This window comes from Grampus griseus (assembly GCF_964374135.1).
Source record: "Grampus griseus genome assembly, chromosome: 1".
Lineage (NCBI taxonomy): Eukaryota > Metazoa > Chordata > Mammalia > Artiodactyla > Delphinidae > Grampus > Grampus griseus.
This window is the reverse complement of record NC_139017.1, coordinates 25,508,154-25,531,193: the sequence shown is the minus strand read 5'-3', so window position 1 is coordinate 25,531,193 and position 23,040 is coordinate 25,508,154. Positions and strand designations below refer to the sequence as shown.

The following is a 23,040-nucleotide window of genomic DNA, read 5'->3' as shown; positions in this document are numbered from 1 at the left end:
GCTCCAACCAAAAGACACAGGCTTGCTGAATGGATACAAAAACAAGACCCATATATATGCTGTCTACAAGAGACACACTTCAGACCTAGACACACATACAGACTGAAAGTGAGGGGATGGAAAAAGATATTCCATGCAAATGGAAATCAAAAGAAAGCTGGAGTAGCAATACTCATATCAGATAAAATAGACTTTAAAATAAAAAATGTTACAAGAGACAAGGAAGGACACTGCATAATGATCAAGGGATCAATCCAAGAAGAAGATATAACAATAATAAATATATATACACCCAACATAGGAGCACCTCAATACATAAGGCAACTGCTAACAGCTCTAAAAGAGGAAATCGACAGTAACACAATAATAGTGGGGGACTTTAACACCTCACTTACACCAGTGGACAGATCATCAAACAGAAAATTAATAAGGAAACACAAGCTTTAAAGGACACAATAGACCAGATAGATTTAATTGATATTTATAGGATATTCCATCCCAAAACAGCAGATTACGCTTTCTTCTCAAGTGCGCACAAAACATTCTCCTGGATAGATCACATCTTGGGTAACAAATCAAGCCTCAGTAAATTTAAGGAAATTGAAATCATATCAAGCTTCTTTTCTGACCACAACACTATGAGATTAGAAATCAATTACAGGGAAAAAGACATAAGAAACACAAACACATGGAGGCTAAACAATACCTTACTAAATAACAAAGAGATCACTGAAGAAATCAAAGAGGAAATCAAAAAATACCTAGAGACAAATGACAATGAAAACACGACGATCCAAAACCTATGGGATGCAACAAAAGCACTTCTAAGAGGGAAGTTTGTAGCTATACAAGCCTACCTCAAGAAACAGGAAAAGTCTCAAATAAACAATCTAACGTTACACCTAAAGGAACTAGAGAAAGGAGAACAAACAAAACCCAAAGTTAGCAGAAGGAAAGAAATCATAAAGATCAGAGCAGAAATCAATGAAATAGAAACAAAACAGTAACAAAGATCAATAAAACTAAAAGCTGGTTCTTTGAGAAGATAAACAAAATTGATAAACCATTAGCCAGACTCATCAAGAAAAAGAGGGAGAGGACTCAAATCAATAAGATTAGACATGAAAAAGGAAAAGTTACAACAGACACCACAGAAATACAAAGCATCCTAAGAGACTACTGCAAGCAACTCTATGCCAATAAAATGGACAACCTGGAAGAAATGGACAAATTCTTAGAAAGATATAACCTTCCAAGACTGAACCAGGAAGAAATAGAAAATATGAACAGACCAATCACAAGTAATGAAATTGAAATCGTGATTAAAAATCTTCCAACAAACAAAAGTCCAGGACCAGATGGCTTCACAGGTGAATTCTATCAAACATTTAGAGAAGAGCTAACACCCATCCTTCTCAAAGTCTTCCAATAAATTGCAGAGGAAGGAATACTCCCAAACTCATTCTATGAGGCCACCATCACCCTGATACCAAAACCAGACAAAGATACTACAACAAAAGAAAATTACAGACCAATATCACTGATGAATATAGATGCAAAAATCCTCAACAAAATACTAGCAAACAGAATCCAACAATACATTAAAAGGATCATACACCATGGTCAAGTGGGATTTATCCGAGGAATGCAAGGATTCTTCAATATACGCAAATCAATCAATCTGATACACCATATTAACAAATTGAAGAAGAAAAACAATTTGATCATCTCAATAGATGCAGAAAAAGCTTTTGACAAAATTCAACACCCATTTATGATAAAAACTCCCCAGAAAGTGGGCATAGAGGGAAACTACTTAACATAATAAAGGCCATATACAACAAACCCACAGCAAATATCATTCTCAATGGTGAAAAACTGAAGGCATTTCCTCTAAGATCAGGAAGAAGACAAGAATGCCCACTCTCACCCTTATTATTCAACATAGTTTTGGAAGTCCTAGCCACAGCAATCAGAGAAGAAAAAGAAATAAAAGGAATACAAATTGGAAAAGAAACAGTAAAAGAGTCACTGTTTGCAGATGACATGCTACTATACATAGAGAATCCTAAAGATGCTACCAGAAAACTACTAGAGCTAATCAATGAATTTGGTAAAGTTCCAGGATATTAAAAATAAAAATTGATGCACAGAAATCTCTTGCATTCCTATACATTAATGATGAAAAATCTGAAAGGGAAATTAAGGAAACACTCCTATTTACCATTGCAACAAAAAGAATAAAATACCTAGGAATAAACCTACCTAAGGAGAAAAAAGACCTTTAGGCAGAAAACTATAAGACACTGATGAAAGAAATTAAAGATGATACCAATAGATGGAGAGATATACCATGTTCTTGGATTGGAAGAATCAATATTGTGAAAATGATTATACTACCCAAAGCAATCTACAGATTCAATGCAATCCCTATCAAATTACCAATGGCATATTTTACAGAACTAGAATAAAAAATCTTAAAATTTGTATGGAGACACAAAAGACCCCAAATAGTCAAAGCAGTCTTGAGGGAAATATACGGAGCTGGAGGACTCAGGCTCCCTGACTTCAGACTATACTACAAAGCTACAGTAATCAAGACAGTATGGTACTGGCACAAAAACAGAACTATAGATCAATGGAACAGGATAGAAAGCCCAGAGATAAACCCACGCACCTATGGTCATCTAATCTATGACAGAGGAGGCAAGGACATAAAATGGAGAAAGGACGGTCTCTTCAATAAGTGGTGCTGGGAAAACTGGACAGCCACATGAAAAAGAATAAAATTAGAACACTCCCTAACACCATACACAAAAATAAATTCAGAGTGGGTTAGAGTCCTAAATGTAAGACTGGACACTGTAAAACTCTTAGAGGAAAACGTAGGAAGAACACTCTTTGTCATAAATCACAGCAAGATATTTTTTGATCCACCTTCTAGAGTAATGGAAATAAAAACAAAAATAAACAAATGGGATGTAATGAAACTTAAAGGCTTTTGCACAGCAAAGGAAACCATAAACAAGATGAAAAGACAACCCTCAGAATGGGAGAAAATATTTGCAAATGAATCATCAGACAAAGTATTAATCTCTAAAATATATAAACAGCTCATGCAGCTCAATATTAAAGAAACAAACAACCCAATCCAAAAATGGGCAGAATACCTAAATAGACATTTCTCCAAAGAAGATATAAAGATTGCCAACAAACACATGAAAGAATGCTCAACAACACTAATCAACAGAGAAATGCAAATCAAAACTACAATGAGGTGTCACCTCACACCAGTTAGAATGGGCATCATCAGAAAATCTACAAATAACAAATGCTGGATAGGGTGTGGGGAAAAGGGAACCCTCTTGCACTGTTGGTGAGAATGTAAATTGATACAGCCACTATGGAGAACAGTATAGAGTTTGCTTAAAAAACTAAAAATAGAATTACTATATGACCCAGCAATCCCACTACTGGGCATATACCCAGAGAAAACCATAATTCAAAAAGACACATGCACCCCAATGTTCATTGCAGCACTATTTACAATAGCCAAGTCATGGAAGCAACCTAAATGCCCATCAACAGACGAATGGATAAAGAAAATGTGGTACATATATACAGTGGAATATTACTCAGCCATAAAAAGGAACGAAATTGGGTCATATGTAGAGACGTGGATGCATCTAGTGAGTGTCATACAGAATGAAGTAAGTCAGAAAGAGAAAAACAAATATCATATATTAACACATATATGTGGAACCTAGAAAATGGTACAGATGAACCAGTTTGCAGTGCAGAAATTGAGACACAGAAGTAGAGAAAAAACGTATGGACACCAAGGGGGGAAAGTGGCAGGGGGTGGTGGTGGTGGTGGTGGGATGAATTGGGAGATTGGGAATCGCATGTATACACTGATGTGTATAAAATGGATGAGTAATAAGAAAAAAAAAAGAAGTAAACATTAAAAAAATAAAATAAAAAGTCCACAAATAACAAATGCTGGAGAGGGTGTGGAGAAAAGGGAACAAAAAAAAACAAAAAAAAAGGTAGTATCTAGTAATTGTCTAACAATAGACAAGAGTTCCCTTTCTTCCCAACCTTATCAATGCTTGTATTGTCTGCTTTAAAAAATATTTGGCCATCAGGTGGGTTCTTAATGGCACATCATTATAATTTTAATTTGCATCTTCCAGATTACTAATAAGGTTGAGTATCTTCTCATGTTTGTTAGTTATTTCTCCCCTTTTGTATAGCTCTTATTCAAATCTTTTGCCTATTTTTCTACAGAGTTGTTTATCTTTTTGTTTATCGATTCATAGGGATTCTTTGTGAACTCTGGATTCTACTATTTTGCAAATAGTTTCTCTCACACCATTTATTGAATTCCCACTGATCTGCAGTGCTCCTTTGCTCATATAACAAGTGTCCAAATATGTATGTGTCTGTCTCTGGGCTCCCTATCCTATGCCAATACCAGACTGTCTTAATTATTTGGACTTTTGCAATTTTCTTTATAGTATGTTTGTTCTTCATTGTTTTAATTTCTGCACTTTACTATTTCATTCCTTCTGCTTTATTTTGCTGTTCTCTATCTCCCATCTTAAGATGGCTACTTAGCTTTAACAATTTTCACTCTTTCTTATTCTATAAACACTTAGTTCTGTACATTACCCACTAAGTACTGCTTTGCCTATAGCGTCAAGTTCTGATAACGATGATTATTTTCACTATCATTAATTAGTTCAAAATATTTTCTCTTTTTCACTATAGTAACTTTTTTGATCCACGGGTTATTTAGAATAATGTACTAATTTTCACAATTATTTGGAATCAATTTGTCCTTTTTGAGGCTTGCTTTTAATCAGTGCTAGGGCAGGTACAGAGCACCTAGGGTTACTTTGACCACTATTAGAGGACTCTAACATTCTTCTTATTATTGACCCCTTTGGAGCACTCTGTTCAATGCTCCATGTATTAGCAGGTCTTTCCCCTCTGCTTGAACATAAGTTATTCCCAACCCCACGGGACAGACTCTCTCTCTTTCTCTCCAAGTCTCCTCTTTCTTTCTATATTTTGCCCTGAAAATTTTAGCTGTCTTGGCCTCCCCAAATTCTAAACTGTCTCCTCAGTTCAGCAAGGTCACTGCCTGGCTCTGTTTGAGCCCCTCTGTTCTGTGGCCTAGAAGTCCTCCCTGGACAGTGAACTGGGCAAGTTCAGGGCCCACCTCATTTGTTTCCCTTCTCTCAAAGATTACTTTCCTCTGTTGTCCATTGCCCAGTATCCAAAAACCCCTTTTTTTCTAATATTTTGTTTGGTTTTCTAGTTATTTAAGGCTGGAGGATAAATCCAAATCCTGTTTGTCCAACATGGCCAGAAGCAGAAATTGGTCATTCCTGATCATCTCTTTTTTTTTTTTTTTTTGCTTAATTTATTTTATCTCCTTAAACATCTTAATTTCCTTAAACACGTTAATCCACTTTTTGTTGTTTATCTGTAACCTATGTTTGAACATCTCTTTCTGCCATCTATTGTTTCTGCTGGGTCTTTCTCATGATGCCTTGTTTCTTTGTGTGTTTATCTTTGCCCAGGGGGGACTCATTTTTGTTGGCATTTTAGTTGTGAGAATTCTTTGAGACCTTTTATAAAGATGGTTTACTTTAGCATTTGTATGTATTTCTACTTGGTGCCTGGGATTACTACCAGTTGAGGATACTCGAAATAATATTCTCAGCTTGAAACATTTTGGGCCACCCAGGTATTGAGAATTAATTAAGACTGCAAACCTACATTAATTCAGCCTTTGGTTCCAAATTCTCAGGAAAATTTCTTTCTTCTTTTCTCAGTGCCATATTTCAAGACAAATTTCTTGTGTATGTGAGGGGGCAGTTGTTGTTGAGAGGGATTTTCCTATTAGAATCTTCATGTTGGGCAGGCTTTGGGCTTTGTCTCCTATTTTCCATGCCCTTTGAAGCCGTATAAAATGAAGCTTGAATATCACTTGGTTTGGGAAATGTCTTCAGGGAAAAAGCAAACTTCAGTGTTCTGCTTACTTCTCTTGAGTTCCCAACTTCATATATACTTTTTTGCCTAAAAATTTCTTACTTTTGGGCTTCCCTGGTGGCACAGTGGTTGAGAGTCCACCTGCCGATGCAGGGGACACGGGTCCGTGCCCCGGTCCGGGAAGATCCCACATGCCGCGGAGCGGCTGGGCCCATGAGCCACAGCCGCTGAGCCTGCGTGTCCGGAGCCTGTGCTCTGCAACGGGAGAGGCCACAACAGTGAGGGGCCCGCGTACCACCAAAAAAAAAAAAAAAATTCTTACTTTTTTTACAAGTCCAGCAATGCATTTAGTAAGATTTGTGAAAATATCTTATCCATAATGTTTAACTCTATTTGATAAGAAGGTCTTTTCAGGTACCTAGACTACCATATTGCTTTTTTGCTACTTTTCTGTATTTTTCTATTACACATCTCTCCCTGTTCTAAATTACAATTAATGGAACCACATGATTTACTATCCAAACTGAGACACTTTTGAGAGTGAAAAAGGGGTAACCAATACTATTGATTATCTAAAGTTATATTAGTGGGCCCATAAAATAGTTCTAATCAAAAATCACCCTCAAAAATACAATATTTTCTTATAAAAAATGTCATGTGCACCAAAGTAAAAAAATTAAAATTTTCTTTCTATTGTTTGTCAAGACATTAAAATAAGCAGAATAATTGTTCTTGATACTGCTTTCTGTATTTTAGTCACCTTCACCAAGTCTATGTCTAATGTCATGTCAACGCTATTTTTCTTAAGGCTATTTTTTTCTAGTATTATCTTAGAGCCACAGCATTTTTCTTCAGTTATCTAACTGCCTACCCATATATTTATGTATATATATTTGTTAACGTATAAAACTATCTATGTATTTTGATAACTGCAGCTTCTACTTTTCTTGATAGAATATCACAGGCTGGTACAAAATTATTAAGAATTTATGGAGCAACCAACTATAAATTCATTTCAGTAATTCAGTGAGAATATTTTGTGTTCAAGTTTCAGAAGGTCTTCCTCCAAATCAATTTTGGAGCACAATTATAGAATTTTAAAACTTAATCTTTTATATTGTTTGTTTCTTGCTGTCTGATACTCATTTAGTTCCTTCCTTGCTTTTGCAGGGATGTATTTCACGTCCTCCCCGTTTGCAAGTTTTATTTTATTTAATAATTGCAACTCTTTACAGGCTTCAGAGGCTGAGATCTCTGTGTTTCATTTGTTGAACACTTGATTATGGATTTATGACTTTATTTTGAACAAAGTGCAATCAAATTTAGAAGATCTGTTTCTAAAACTCCTATACTTTTTTGTAGGCCACTTAGGTAGATTCATAAAGTATGTTTTGAAGTTAAAAACTGTCTGATGTCAGCAATTTCATATCATTTAAGCTAGTTCTTTAAAGTCGCAAACATTTCTCAAATCCAGTTGATGACAGGCAGCAAGAGAACTGCTTACTCCCTGATGAAGTCTGTTTTTATTTAACATAAGCTTTATCACAACAGTTTTGTAGTTCAGTTACTCCAGCTCTACATGTGTAAATTTTGCTGATTTTGACAATTATGGTTTGTATTTCTCTGGGTATAAATAGAACTGTCTTTGAGCACAGTTACGAATTATGTATGTGCAATAACCTATCAGTTGCCTTTCAGCACAAGTCTCTCCATTCGGTAGGAACGTTATGTCTTAACATGTGAACTCTCTTCACTGCATGTATCAAACACGTTGCAAGATGGGACGATGGAAGTAAAGAGTGAAGCTCTGCCCAACTCTTCCCATCTCATTTTTTAAAGTCCTAATAATAATACTTTGGTTTTTTTTTTAAAAAAAGAAAAATCCAGGAGAAAATAAACCAGATGGATGCAGGATAATAGGCATAAACTGCGACTCTTCTGGGCAAACCAGCACCTATGTCCAGCCTAATTACAGCCCTGCAGACCAGGGGACAGGTCTCATTTGTGTTTGCAATTCCAGAGCCAGCAGGGGGCCTCCCTGTATCCTAGGTTCTTTTTTTTTTTTTGGCCATGCTGCATGGAAGTGCAGAGTCTTCACCACTGGACTGCCAGGGAAGTCCCTATCCTATGTTCTTAATACATGCTTGTTGGGTAAACTACCCAAAATAGCACATTTGTTTGCCTAAGACTTTCTGTGTATTGGTGCAAAGGAATGAGGATGGGCAGTTGCTTTGTAACAAGACCCTCCAACATCCCACCACACAGGGAGCTGCTTCCTCTGCTGAGACTTAACTGCAAGCAGATGACCCCTTATTGCTATTTTGGAACATCTTTTCTACAAGCCAAATATATTGAACTCTGCAAGTTGGCTTTTTCAGTTCTTTTAACTCATACATCCTGTGAAACCTAACGTGTTTTTGCTTTTGAGACCTTCATGCTGTGTGGTATCAATCTAAGAAGAGTCCTGGGGTCGTAACAGAGACACAATTAGCAGACTGACCTCACTGGACTTGGTCAGAGTCTTGACTGAAATCGAGGGCGTATCAGTGGTTCTGACTGTTCCTCTTTGCGGAACGTTGTTGTACACGTTTCTCAAGACAGGCCTGACAGTGACCTTGGTGTGAATATCTTTTCTGTGATCCACCCTTGATGACTGTGAGCTGTGCATGCCTGAGTAGGCCGTGGCTTGTGTTCTAGAACACTTAGAGCGTCCGGAAGAGTCTCTCTTGCTGTACCTCGGTGAGACTGTGAGTCCTGTACTGAGCACTTGACACCCGTTCTAATCCAAGGCAGTGTCATCTACCTTGGTTTTATTCTGACCATGGCTCCTATGAGGTAAAAAAAAAGGTAACGTTTTGGAAGTTATGGAGGTAGGAAGCTGAGGGAGACTTCTTTTGATGGAGAAGTACCCACTAGATAGTTATTTAAATATTTATAGAAAGGCAACTCTCTGCTGCGCACTGTGTTAGACATGATCTCTGCCCATTTTATGCAGTTCTCCAAAAAAGCAGCCATCATTAGTGGCATTTGGACCATCCATCTAACCTAACCCACCAGGAGCCTTTCATAGCACTTTGGGAAAGCACTGAGATGTTTTGAAAATTAAAAACGTGAGGTCAGGGGGCAAAGAGCTGTCACAGAAAGTTGTGATTGATTCCTAATTTGCAAGCCTCTTGTCACTGACAGGACTTTGAGAAAGTGCCCAGTCAGGGATCTTGCAGGGATGACAGTGAATAGACTAAACTCAAACCACATTTATCCCATGTAAGGAATGAATAGCTGTTTGTGATTGAACTTACCAACTTAAAAGATTCAGAATTTGTGCTGCAGTAGCCTTTTTTTTTTTAAAACAAAATAAGTATCACTAGAAAACTCAAATGTTTCCTAATTCTTTTTCAAAAAATGCATAATTCTTTCATGTTTTTCATGTCATTCCCCAATAAGATTTCATGTATGAATTATGGCCTCTCTGTAACATCTTTTCTCAGACTTGGACCAGTAATGGAAACCATTCTTAAACTTAATTTCCTTTTAATTCCTTCCAATTACTAGGCACTGGTCTTTGTGCCAAGAGCCAGTCCAATTGGTACATTTTGTGAAGAGTGTGGAGTCATGTTTCTTTAAACCACATGTGATACCCAGAAGGCATTCTAACAGAGTTACCCTCATCAACGTCCTTAGAGTAAGTTATTCTTGATTTCAAGAGAAGTTTATCCCCAGGCAGTCCTTGGCACATGTGCTTAACAATAGTCTTTCAGGTTTTCCCCATCTGCTGACTGGTTAATGGCCTGCAAGTAACAAGGACCGTATTGGATAAGTATCTTAAGCACAAAATAGCATAAGAAATCTTTGGTAACTCTTATCGGCAGGCTTCTCATAGGAACACCAAATATTGGAAGGCTTTTGAACCACAGATGCCAAAGAAAAATGTTAGTTAAAATCTAAGACTGACAAAGCGTTACCAAAAAATGATGCTTTTGTACATCAAAGGACACTATCAAGAGATTGAAAAACAACCCACAGGATGGGAGAAAATATTTGCAAATCGTATATCTAATTTAGGATTAATATCCAGAATATATAAAGAATTCCTACCGTTCAACAACAAAAATCCAATTCAATTCAGAAATGGGCAAGAGACTTGAATAGATATTTCTCCAAAGAAGATATTACAAATGGCCAATAAACGCATGAAAAGATGCTCTACATCATTAGTCATTAGAGAAGTGCAAAGAAAACCCCAATGAAATATCACTTCACATCTGTTAGAAAGGCTGTTATCAAAAAATGGACTATCAGTACTGGCAAGGACGTGGAGAAAGTGGAACCTTTGTGCATTGCTGGGGGAAATGTAAAATGGTACAGCCACTGTGGAAAAGAGTTTGACAGTTCCTCAAAAAGTTAAATATAGAATTGCCATGCTATCCAGCACTTCCACTCCTATTTCCATAGACAAGAGTAAATAAAGTAAAGGTCATTCCAGGCCGAAACCTGGGATGAACACAGAAGCAGGAGAGGCACAAAAGTCCACACGTGTTCAGGGAGTAATGACTAGAGTGGGACGGCTAGAGTCCACAGTGCAGAAAGGCACCTTAGGATATCCTGCATCTTCTTCCTCACTAGGCTGCCCAACTCCAGGTTCAAAGCCACCAGTTTGTCTTTATTGTCATCTTTTATATGGTAAGGAGGAAGCCTCCTAGACTATCAGTCAATGAAGTAACAAATGGATCAGAACTATGGTCCTGCCAGTGCACAGCCCACAGGGTGAGCACCCAAGGGCTCTCATCTCGGTGAGTAATGGACTTTGTGGCAATGATGCTTCACTCCTGCTCCTGGAACCACTTTCAGTATCCCCCACCTGAGACTTGGAAAGGCCACTGGTTAGGAGTAGGGAGCAAAGTTTGGAAGCAGAGGGCACAAATAGCTCATCCTGACCTTGACAATCAGAATCTCGTTTTAAGCTCCATGCTGCTGCCTTCAAAGAAAAGCCATTGCACAGGAAGAGATATGAGCTTGAGATCACAGGAAGGACACATTTAATCATCTAATCCATCCTCCCAAGTACTGGTCTGAATCCTTCCCGACAGGGTGATATTCTGTACCACTGGCTTCACATAATGAGTCAGCTTCACGTCACCTCTCTTGGAAGGTTGTTCTACAGCACAAGGGGTGCCCACTGATACGCAGTCTGATGAGCAGAGAGAGATTAGACTTCCCTTTCTTTTGTGTGCACAAGATCAGAATACAGTCAAGTGAATGCAAATGAAATGACTGCTAGGGCTCCTATTTGCCTTTTCTCTGTTTATTTTATTTTGATAGAGAGAAAGCATGGAATTGGCTCAGTTGAACTCTGGAGACTGGAAATAGTCACGATTGTAATGCAGTGTAATCGTCAAGCCCAGACTCCTTGTCTAATGTTATTTAACTTCTTTTTGGCCTTCCCAAGGAATGTGGTAGAAGAGGGGTCATCTGGGTTTCCAGTGTTGGAAAATAAAAGCCCTCTAATTCACCTAGTACCCGCATTGCTCTGTCATCTTCGTGTTTTGCTTAGAGAGTAGGTTAAAAAAGTAGATGAGACCCTTCCAGATGTTTCCCTGCCTTTTTTTGGTAAACACATTTCTTTTGAAAGAACTCTAACTACATTTGCAGATTTTCAAAGCCCAGTTTCTGCACCGTTCTAATAACCCTGAAGGGTGATCACAGACTGAGCTATAGAAAGAGGCACCATCGAAATGCCACATCAAACATAAGCTTCATGTAAGTTTCTTACCTGAAGTAAACACTAAAACTCATGAAAAAGCATAGGAATGTTCTAAAACTATAAGTTTATCACTAAGGCGATATAGGAGGCTTGGGGATGGTGTCGTGGGAAAGCAGTGGGAAAGATTTGAGTTCAGGCGCTAGGCGAAAATAGGATTTTATTATATCAAGAATTCCATTTGCAGCTTTCATTTTCTTCTTCTTGAGAATTCTTTGAGAATCCACGGAGAAGGAGGGGGTGAGCAGAAATCAGGGGAGAAGCTCTGGGTTACCATGACAACATGACTCTTGACTCCATCTCTGTCACCCATCAGTGCCTTTCGGATTACTGCAGAGATCTCTGACATTGGAATTAACACATGCCCCTAAACCTGAGGATGATTTAAAGCTGAAGAATAGCAAAGTTTCTAAATAGTACAATGAGCTCATCTGTACTCAGAAGATGTGTAATGCTCATAATGTAACATCATTGAGATATTTCCTTATCCCTCCCCCAGTAAAGCTGTCATAAACCACTGCAAAGGCTCTATAAAAAGTGACAAGGCTATAGAAATGTCTGTTGCAAAACATCGTAATTAATCGTAATGGCTTGGGCCAAATAAATTTTTAAAAGGAAGTAAAACTTCAGATAATGTGTAAAATGTCAGAGTAGTATTTGCATTCTAAATTGCAGTAGCAATCTAAACATTATTATTACTCCTAATCTGGTCCTGCAGATGGATTAAAAAATGAGCATGCATCTGTACAGACCAGTCTTCAGAGTTCACTAAATGCTTAATGAACCATTAAGCACCCCTTTATAGTATCTCAAACTTCATTAGCATACTCAATTTTTGGTAGTCCGTTAATTCAGGGGAAACCTATGGACCTATTATTTTCTATTTGTCCATAAGGGCTACTGATTTGCCTTCTAAGTTATTGTTTTTGTTTTGTTTTGTTTTTCATCAAAGGGATGACATTCCTAGCTCTTGATTATGCTAAAGTAAGTACAACTAAATATAGGATCTTTCCCTTTCTGTCCCGGAGCTAATAAGTCATAACATTGTTTGAATTACTGTGAAGAAAGATCAAAATAAAAAGAAAGATCAAAATAAAAGCATAGCTCTTGCCCTCAAGGACCTTGCTGAAAAGAGCTACCTGGAATTAACCAAACTGTGAGGTTTGAGGGCACAGTCCTTGGACTGCCAAGTCTGCCCAAGACTTCTGACACCAACTGCAAGGAGTTAGGGTCCAACTACAAAATTAGAGGAAGAATCCAGAGAAGACTACTCTCACTTCTGACACCAGCTACAAGTTTAGAGGGTTCCCAAAATCACCTTCAGGTTTGGTAATTCACTAGAAGGACTCAGAGACTCACTGAAAGTACTCACAGCTACATCTTATTATAGAGAAAGGATACAGATTAAAATCATCCAAAGGAAGAGATGCAGAGGGCAGAGTTTGGGAGGGTTCCAAACATGAAGCCTCCATTGTCTTCTGTGGAGACAGAGTGTGTTACCCTCCCATTGTCGATGTGTGACAATATACAGTGAGCTTTGGTGTGCAGAGTTTTTACTGGGGCTTCATTACGTAGACATGATTGATTGATTGATTTCCAACTTGGTTGAACTCGGTCTCTAGGTTGACACATGACCCAAAGCCAATGACCTAAATCACGTAGTTGATCTTTCTGGCATGGCCACCTCCTACCCTAAGACTATTGGGTGTGGCCCTATGATCTCCTGTGGCCAGTCCCCACCCTACACAAAGATACCCCCAGCAGATACAATACAGATTACTTCCCAGAAGCTGAGGGCAAAGGCTAGAGCTCTTCGAGCAAGGCCATATTCTTGACTATACAGGAGTCAAGACAAGTCTGAGTGAAGAGGAAGTACTAAATTATGTGGTAGGTAGAGGGGGGCTTAGTGGAGCTTGGATGACCAACCAACTATTCGAAGAGCAATGGAAGGAACATGGACTATTCCCAAGCAAGAGAACTTTTAAGGAGGACGTGATAAATGTCTTTCAAAATGTGAAGGGCCAGTGTGTGCAAAAGGATTATTCTTTTTGCACACCTTGTGTGCCCCTAGAAAACAGAGTTGAGTGTCTGTGGGTTAGAAGTATAAGGAAGATATAAGTTCAATATAAGAAAGAGCTTTCTAATAATTGAGGCTATTCAAAAATATTACACAGGCTGCCTGGGAGATGGTAAGTGTTCAGTCATTAAGAATATTCTGTCTGAAAGCAGATCACCTGTAACAGTGGCAGTCCTGTTATTAGTAAATGCAGTGACCCCTAAGAATCCTTTCAACTCATACTCTGTGGTTCTAAAAAATTATTTTTCTATTTTTTCTTTTATTCCCAATTAAGAATTTTTATTGAAGTATAAATGACATGACATTATATTAGTTTCAGGTGTACAACATAATGATTCAATATTTGTATATATTGCAAAATGATCACCATAATAATTCTAGTTAACATCTGCCACTATAAGTTAAAAAATGTTTTTTTCTTGTGATAAGAACTTTTAATATTTACTCTCAGCAACTTTCAAATATGCAATACAGTATCATTACTAATTATAGTCACTGTGCCATACATTACATCCCCATAACTTATTTATTTTATAACTGGAAGTTTGTATCTATCTTTCAACCTTGTACCGTAGAATCAGTGGACTTTCTATATTGTGCTTCTAATTACATGAATTATCTTTAAGATGTCTTATGTTATACCTGAGTGCTACAGCCTTCAAATGAATGTATGTTTTCCTGAGCAGAACTTAGATTTAGAATACTAGAAGTAATTCACATTCTAGTAATTGAGTGATCAACGACTAGACCAGGATGGAAATTTTTTCTTGCTCTAGATAAGACGGAATGAATTGTTAAGCAAAAGAATAATATAAGAAAGTTTTCATGAAACACATTTAATGTATATAAGTGAACCCGTATTTTATAGCCACTTCAATAATTGCAAATGTATCTCAAGTGAGATCAAAGCAGATTAATTAGGATTTTAACTTGAAACCTTCTGTTAGCTATAAACTCAAGTTACATTATAAACTTCTTTTGAAATATTCTGAGTCTATTCCCTGTTTACAGCTGGTCTTTCTCATGAAGTGGGCTGAATTAATGTGAATTTTATCTTATTCAGATAAACAGAACACTGATATCCAAGATCAAATGGATTCATGTAGCCCAAATTTCCTTAGATTTCATCTTCCTGTGGGTACAGGGGTAAATGAGTAAAGTCATAACTCAGATTTCCTTGGCCCCCAACCCATCCCTACAGTTTAAACCCTCTAGTTTATGTAGACTGTCTTTCTATCCAGATCCTTTCCGACGTCCCTTAGGGAGCTCTCGTGAATGCTCGTCATGTAGTCCTGCTGGGGGCAACTCCTGCTTCACCTAGAATAGAGGCCCCTGTTGGGCCCCATCACCGCTCTCCTGCCTCCCATTGGGTACAGCCACCAAAGTTGTCAAGCCACCATGGTGCCAGCCCTGGATAAACAGGATGGCATGGGGAGAACGCATCTCTCCCATGTGTTACCCTGCATCAGAGGTGTCCCCAAATGATGCTGTTTGTGCTAGGGTTCTATAGTTTTTACTAAAGAGCTCCATGAGAGAACAGCTAGGTTAACCTTGACCACTCTTAGGACCTTCACCAACAGGTGGTCTTCGGTTAGGTAAGGCGTGAACTCATACCAGGTAGCATATCAGTCAGATCACAAAGGCTGGTCCTTCTGCTGGCAGTGGGTGGTTCTCTTCCGGGTCCTCTTCTAAGCTGTCCTCTGAGGAGCAGTCTCATCATCTCCCACGCTGCTGCATGCCAGTGCTGGCAGAGGCACCTCTAACACACGCGCCAGACACAGGCAGCTATTTTCGCCAGTACTTTATTCTGCAAGCCAGAGTCACTCTCATTGGAAGACCTGAGAACCGTGCTTCTCTATCAAGGTTGCCAGGTTTACGCACACTCCTTCCCAGCATCCCACAACACAGACCTGCTTATGCCATTTGCAGTACAAATGGAGTATTATCTGAAACTGAGCAGAAAGCCCTTTAACTTCATGAACTCCTTTTGAAAATGCCATTAGGATAGCTTGGCTTGTACCAAGGTTTGGGCTGTTCTCTAATACCAGAAACCAGAAAATTCATGTCCTAAAATGTTGGCATCCTTGAGGGGAACATTGCTGAGAAAAGGCCACTCCTGCAGAGCAGACAGCTTCCCAGGCAAGGAGGCGTGTAAAGTCTTCTCCCAAACATGTGAATGTCTGTGAAGCAATCATGAACAGGGCACCACCAATCCCTTACAAATAAATAAACGCAAGGGAAGTGATTTTTCCCTTGTGGATGTATGTATTTCAGTGTCACAACTCAATAGTGTCACAAGTAAGCATACTTGCTTGGAACCTAGAAGACAGACAGAGGCATGAGAGTTTGCCCTCACCCGGGGGCCTGGTGACTCAGTCTGCCCTCTCACAATGCTTTCTAATGAGAGAGAAAGAACCGCACTGATCTTGCACACCTTGGCCAGGAGCAATGGGCCACGGATGCTGGTGTCTTGGGACCCTTGTCCCCAGACCTTGGGCTGGTCTCCAGAGGACAACAATGGTGACCCTTCAGGCAATAGTCTAAGAGGATGTTCACAGACCAACAGGATGTGAGTGGAAGGAGACAGGGTCAGTGGGAGAAAGGGTGTAGAGTAGCGAAAAACTAGGCCAAGTTCATGATTTTAGCCTACCTCTGGGCTTTCTTTGCCTTTCTGTTCTTTGTTCCTCTTCACTCTCCTCTCCCCCGGTGATCAGTGGGTGGATGCAGGGACCTGGTGTTGGGGGGCGAAGGCTGGGAGATCAGAACTCTTAGAGCGGGCTCGATCCCTGGCAACTCGTGCCCAGCATCTCAAGCTCTCTGTCTGGGGCTCTACAATACAGTCTGGCAGTTCACAGGTAAAGTGGGTAGAAAATGGGATAGGTACGAGAATGCAATGTAGTTCCAGGGTCATATCCTTGACCATGTGAGCGATACCAACATTTTCTTGGCATGTAAACATTGGGTGTTATCTTGATCTGAATATCTGACACCGGTAAGAATTCAGTGTGTGGTTTCCATTCTTGAATGCCAATGGTGCATTGCTTAAAAATAAACAAGCCCTGTCTCCCTCTTCTAAAAAAGAGCATGCTTGTGTGTACGCCTGGGTGGATGCATGTGTGTACGTTTATGATTTATACGTCTGCTGCCCACAGGAATCCTTCTCTTGCAAATTGTTCTGGAGATTAATTAGTTTTCTAGATTAACTAAGCTCCTTTCCTTTCATTTTATTTAGAATTAACATAACTCATTTTGCTTTCTTCTGTGCCCTCATTGTTTTTGCATTAAAGGAGGCACATTTTTGACAACAGACCCATGTCTGTAAGTGGACATTTATGGTTCTCTCTCACAAGAAGCAGGCCTTGAGGAAGAGCCATCCCATGGTCCTGTAATTGGGTTGCCCAACCTGGCAATTCAGAGCTCACTATTTTTTTCTCCTTCAAAAGAACGTGGTCCATAGATGCCTTTCTTTCTACTTCCAGAGTTCTTCACCTCCTTCCTGGGGAAGAAATATATTTAACAGCTCTCATGAAAGGAATGGCTTTTTTCTTATGAAATTACCTGGCCAACATTGCAAATGTGTGACTTTGGACATCTCATTTCACTGGTGGCCCGGTACCAGATTACCAGTTGAGAGAGTTTCCCAGCTCTCAGGGTCAGAGAACGAGGAGCTAGAGATTCCAGACTGTCCTTTCAGAAAGGAATTTAGAATTCTGTTGGGTGTTTTGGGGGACCTCAAGCTCATACGTCCCTGGATGCCTGCCACGTAGGAGAATCCCAGCCAAGGAGACATCAAGGTCTGGGTGTTCTCTAGCCATCAGGGAGTTAACAGTGATGGTGGAGACACCCCACAGCCTTGAGGGTCTTTCCTTAGCATGTGCTATTTCAGATTTGTTCTTCTGTTGTTAGCTTTAACGGATGGTATGTGTGTTTACATATGTGTCTCCCTCACTGGATAGCGGGCTTCTTGAGGTCCGCTAGGCTCTCTGCCGTGCACGTTCTCAGCGTCTGCAGGGTGGCTTCCTGATAGTCGGAACTCACCAAATGCTTCTTGAGTGAGCCACTATGGACATTCACGAGTTAACAAGTTGAAGGAGGGTGAGCAACCTCACAGCCCCCTTGAGAAGGACAGGCTCTGCATCACATAGGAAATGACTGGGGCAGTTGCTGATAGCTGTGTCCTGATGGTCAAGTGATTTCGTAAGCCAGCATTTGTTCCTCTGCCTGTTTCCATGCTGCTGACTTTAAAAGCTCTCCCTTCATGAAACATCTGAACTGAAAGAAAGACAACACAGACAACTATCAAATCAGAACAAGATTATTGAATAGTAAGGAAATTAAGACACACCTTTGTGCTCTGGTTGGTAACTCTTTGGCACTCTGTATAAAATGAAACCACCTTATGTCATTACTCTACAACACACGTCAATGGACTTTTTCTGTAAGGGACCAGATAGCAAATATTTGTGGCTTTAGGGGGCCATACAGACTCTGTCACAACTACTCACCTCTGCTGTTGTAGCATGAAAGCATAAAAAATTGGTGTGGCTGTGTCCCAATAAAACTTTATTTACAAATACAGGCAGTGGGCCAGATTTGGCCTACAGGCCTTAGTTTGTCAGCCCCTGTCCTAGAGTACTACATTCTCTTTCATGCTCTTGTAAAATTAATATTATTAATTAAAATTTACTCATTATGCCATCTTTTGGTGTCCTCTTGCTCTAATAAAAGGTTGACTTATTTTGAAAAGTAAGACATTTTTCCAAAAATCATTTTAAAAGGTGTGTACCGTTGGGGTGGGAGGGAGGGGGAATATGTGTGCATAGAACATGGCTGCCTGAAAAAACAACATGGTTCTTCCCAGACCCCAGTCAGCTCTGCTCCATCACCAGTGCTTTCCTCTGCCACCCAACCTATCTCTCCCACACGGCCCCCGAGTCTAAATCCTCGTCCAGCCTGGCCCTGAGGCTCAGTGGCAAGCAGCTCTGCCCCTGCGCTCTCCTCTTCCTCTAGCCTCAGTCTGCATGCAGAGTGCAAACTGAGTTTGTGCTGACCACTGCCCTAGAAACTCTTTTGAACCTTTTTAGTTTCCTCCCAAAGACACTGAGTGAAACCTACAGTTTGCAGCCTTTAGTACCCTGTCCGTTCTTTCACCTTCCCTCCCCAATTTAATTGTCTTTGTTCCAAGTTAAAGGATCATGAAGAGGTGGAAAAAAACAAAGCTTTATAGCCACCATCTTTCACTCCCATAAGGTATGTTTTAGAGTCTAGAGAGGCCCACATGAAACAGGCTTGCCGGCAGTTTTACTGGCTTTCCAAAGGAGAGCTAAAATGCTGGTTGCCAAGCAACACACATGCCCTGGCTTCTTCCAACAATGTGGACTTAAAAAAATAAAATTGTCCTATGATTGACTCATGAATGGGGAATCATGTGGAAATACACAGGGCAAACAGTTTGATATAACAGTGCTATATCTGTTTATTCTGTCTTTGGTATCGTTTCCTGAAGACTTTACGGGGTCACATGGAGAAATAAGTGGGGTGTACCTTCAGCAGAGTGCAACTGATGAACAAGACGTATCAGGAACGTCATCGTACCGTCGGTCCTTGGAATCATTTGCAGATTCCATGTTGTGAATTATGTTCAAAATCCATACTTTTACCATAATTTGCAGACATGCTTAGTAGCAAAAACTCTGAGCCACCCAATGCACATGTTCCCAGCTGAAACTGGACAAGGCAACAGCCCTGCCTTCTTGTTTCACCTCTCTTCATGCGAACAAGGGTCCTTTTTGCAGTCTATTTAGGGACACGTGTTTTTAGTATTTCTGTGCTTTTTTTTGGTGATCTCACTGTTTAAAGTAGGCCCCTAGGTGTAGTGCCGCAGTGCTGTCTAGTGTTCTTTAGTGCAAGAAGGCTGTGATGTACCTTGCAGAGAAAATATATGTTAGAGAAGTTTCATTCAGGCATATTATAGTGCTGTTGGTGTGAGTTCAGTGTTAATGGATCAACAACATGGCACATCCAGAGAAAGGAAGAGGAAATTCACCGATGTATATCTGACTGCTCTGGAAAGTACTCAGGTTACGTCTAAAGTGCATAATGAAGCTGTAGAAACAGGCTGTATTTGTGGATCACAATATGACCAGTTTTTTTTTTAAAAGCATAGTGGAAAATACCATAAGGCTTAAAGCCCAAGAAATTTATGGTCATGTTACCCAGGGTCAGGGAAATGTTCAACCCTTCTCAGCTAGTGTTTTATTATATAGAAAGTATATATAATTCATTATTTATAACAAATAGAAATTAAGGTGTCTTTAAAGAGATATGCACATAAAACAAGATTATGTATTGATCCACTGATGAAATATCGTGACCAGAGGGTCTCAGGAACCTAAAACCATGTATTTCCCCTAGGAGCATGGCTCAGCATTCACTAATTCAGTGTTCATGGAGACATAACAAAAAATAACTATCATGAATAATAAGAATTAACCATATATGATCACAACTTAACCCTAATGGAATCTATCTTCCACTTCCCATATGGAAGACAAAGTCCTAAACTCATCCAGGTGCAGTGTCTCTGCTGAGAATGTGTGCCAGGAATGGGACTTGACTTCCCCATCTGGTCGTCAGCTCTGGTGGTGTCCATGATATTCCTGATAGACATTTTGAAGGAAGTTAAATGTTTAGAGCCCGAAGCTAGGGCTGGAGGTCTCTTCCTCCACACCCCACTTAGCTTTCTGTCCAAGTCAGTTCAGGCTGCTATAACAGAATACCATAGACTGAGGGGCTTAGGTAACAGTCATTTATTTCTCACAGTTCTGGAGGCTGGGAATCCAAGATTAAGGTGCTAGGGGATTTGTGTCTGGTGAGGGCCCACTTCTTGGCTCACAGGCAGCTGTCTTCTCACTGTGTCCTCACATAACAGAAAGGACAAGGAAACTCTCCAGGGTCTTTTTTATAAGGCCACTAATTCCACTCATGTGGGCTCCACCCTCATGACCTAATCACCTCCCCAAGGTCCGACTTCCAGGTACCATCACTTGGGGTGTTAGGTTTCAACACATGAATTTGGAGGACACATAAACATTCAGTCCATAGCACTCTCCTTCCATCACTTTTATCACTGATTATTTTGCTCGAAGGGAAACCCTGCTATATTTTTAAATTGCCCTGGCACTGAGTCATAGTGAGCCCAGTATCCCTGAACTGACACCTTAATTGGTCCCAGACGGAAAGGGAAACTATTGCTCTTACACCAGTCTTTCCTCCCTGAAGGCCTGATGCAGGTCACATGTGAAGTGGTTTCCTGTCTCCAAGGTCTACTCCCTGCTGACAGCGGCCTGCATGTCACACTGAGTCTCCTGAGCTGGACAGTCTCTCTCCAGAGAGCTGAGTTGGCGGGGTGGAGGGGAAAGGAGGGGATGTCTGGCTAAGAGTCTGATGCAGACACAGGCGTGAGGACAAACCCCTCTCATCTGGCAAAATAAACTCAACACAGGGCATGGAAAGCAAAGAGCCTCCCTCAGCCTTTGGGATCAGGGGAGTCTCCAGAGATGAAGTGACATTTCGCAGCAGGTAAGATGATGACGTAAGCAGAAGCCTCTTAAAAGCAAGGCAGGAAGAATGTTGGGACAAGTATAGGAATGGAAAGACATGAGCCATTCCTCCAGACCACTTTTTAAAGAGCCTAGAGACACCATCTGTAAACTCCTGGGCCTCGTTATCACCCCTCAGGGCACTGGCCCCACGCAGCACCTGCAAAGTCCCCAGAGGAGTCCCTTCTAGAAAGTTCTGCTTTCCGTTGCTGATGGAGTGAGTGCTCGGGCCTACGTCTGTGTGTCCCCAGTAATAATCAGGAATATGAATACATTTTCCTTCATCACTACCGTGTGCAGATAGGAGTTAAGAGACGATGGCAATAAAGTGGGTGCAACTCCTTGGCAAAAGAAACCTTGTATGTATTACAGACCCAGAGATCTTCAATACAAGTTCACGGCTGGGGAACTGCTCTTTGTTGTGGGGATTGCCTGGTGCAGAAACTTGCAGAGAAGGGCCGGGTGTGCAGCTAGCATGCCGAATCACCGATCACAGAGCTGTGCTCTCTCCATCCTTTCCTCTCATTTCTATTCCCAGGTCTCATTACGTGCAATGTCATATGCACACACGCAGACACACAGGAATACCCCATCACGGCCAGGACGGCGGTGCCAGGGGAGGTGTTTTGCATGAATTCCATCCTTGGGGTTGGAAGCACTTGCTCAGCTGTCAACTACAGATAGCCTCGTGTAGAAGATGATGTTAATTAGTTTGCCATTTAAAAAACGGGGAAAAAAACCCCACTGCCCACAACAAGCCACGTAGGGGCCTGAAGCCCTACCCTGACAGCCAAAGTGAAGCACGGCCCGCTAATGCAGCCTTAATTCACTTTGTTGGCAGAGAAAGCAAGCTCACCATGCTGCTGCGAGAGTCCCTGGGGAACGTGAACTGCCGCACGACCATGATCGCTCACATCTCGGCCGCCGCTGGGAACTATGCCGAAACCCTGTCCACCATCCAGATTGCCTCGAGAGTGTTGAGGATGAAGAAAAAGAAAACGAAGGTAAGGAGCTTGCAGGGGGTGCAGGTGGCTGAAGGAGCTTTCGTAGCCCTGCCCTGGAACTGAGTCAGAAAGGGCCAAATCAATATTTCGAATCCCCCAGCACCAGGGGCGTGGTGAGCGTGGCTGGCTGCCGCTGGCCCGGCTCAGCAACCACCCCGGGGCAGGAACCCCTTCTGGCCGATACTGAAGTCACTTCCCCTCCGCACCGCTGGTGCTTTCCTCGGTCATCCAGCCTGGACCCCTAACAGGGAGTACTTGGTCCACTTTAGATAGTTTAAATGGATTGCTACTTTGAAAATTTTGAGAGGGACGGGAACTATTCATAGTTTATCTCTTGCCTACCTTGGTGCTTCAACTGACTGACCCCTCCTTGCTCAGGTGGCCCTACTTCCCTTGCATTTCCAGGAGGCATTCTCAGGCTGCTGGGTGTTGTCATGTTAATTCAGTGGTTTCTGGTTGATGCAGAGTCTGCTAGAAACCACTGGGCTCGTTTTCTCAGGCCGAGGCAAAGCCAGGACAGTGGTGGTGTGACAAGAACATTTGAGAAAATCATCATGATTGTGGTCACACTGGTCCATAGCCAGCTGGTGATTTGCG

At 40.8% G+C, this 23,040-nt stretch overlaps 1 protein-coding gene across 1 annotated transcript in view; it reads left to right on the top strand.

Annotated features, from left to right (window-relative positions):
• Positions 1–23,040, top strand: part of KIF26B (kinesin family member 26B) — a gene marked incomplete at both ends in the record, with an annotated part of 500,266 nt that overhangs the window by 454,046 nt on the left and 23,180 nt on the right. The window contains one exon of the mRNA XM_082652451.1: positions 22,281–22,443. Within this exon, the coding sequence (XP_082508577.1) occupies positions 22,281–22,443 (163 nt within the window). The remainder of the gene's footprint in view (positions 1–22,280; positions 22,444–23,040) is intronic.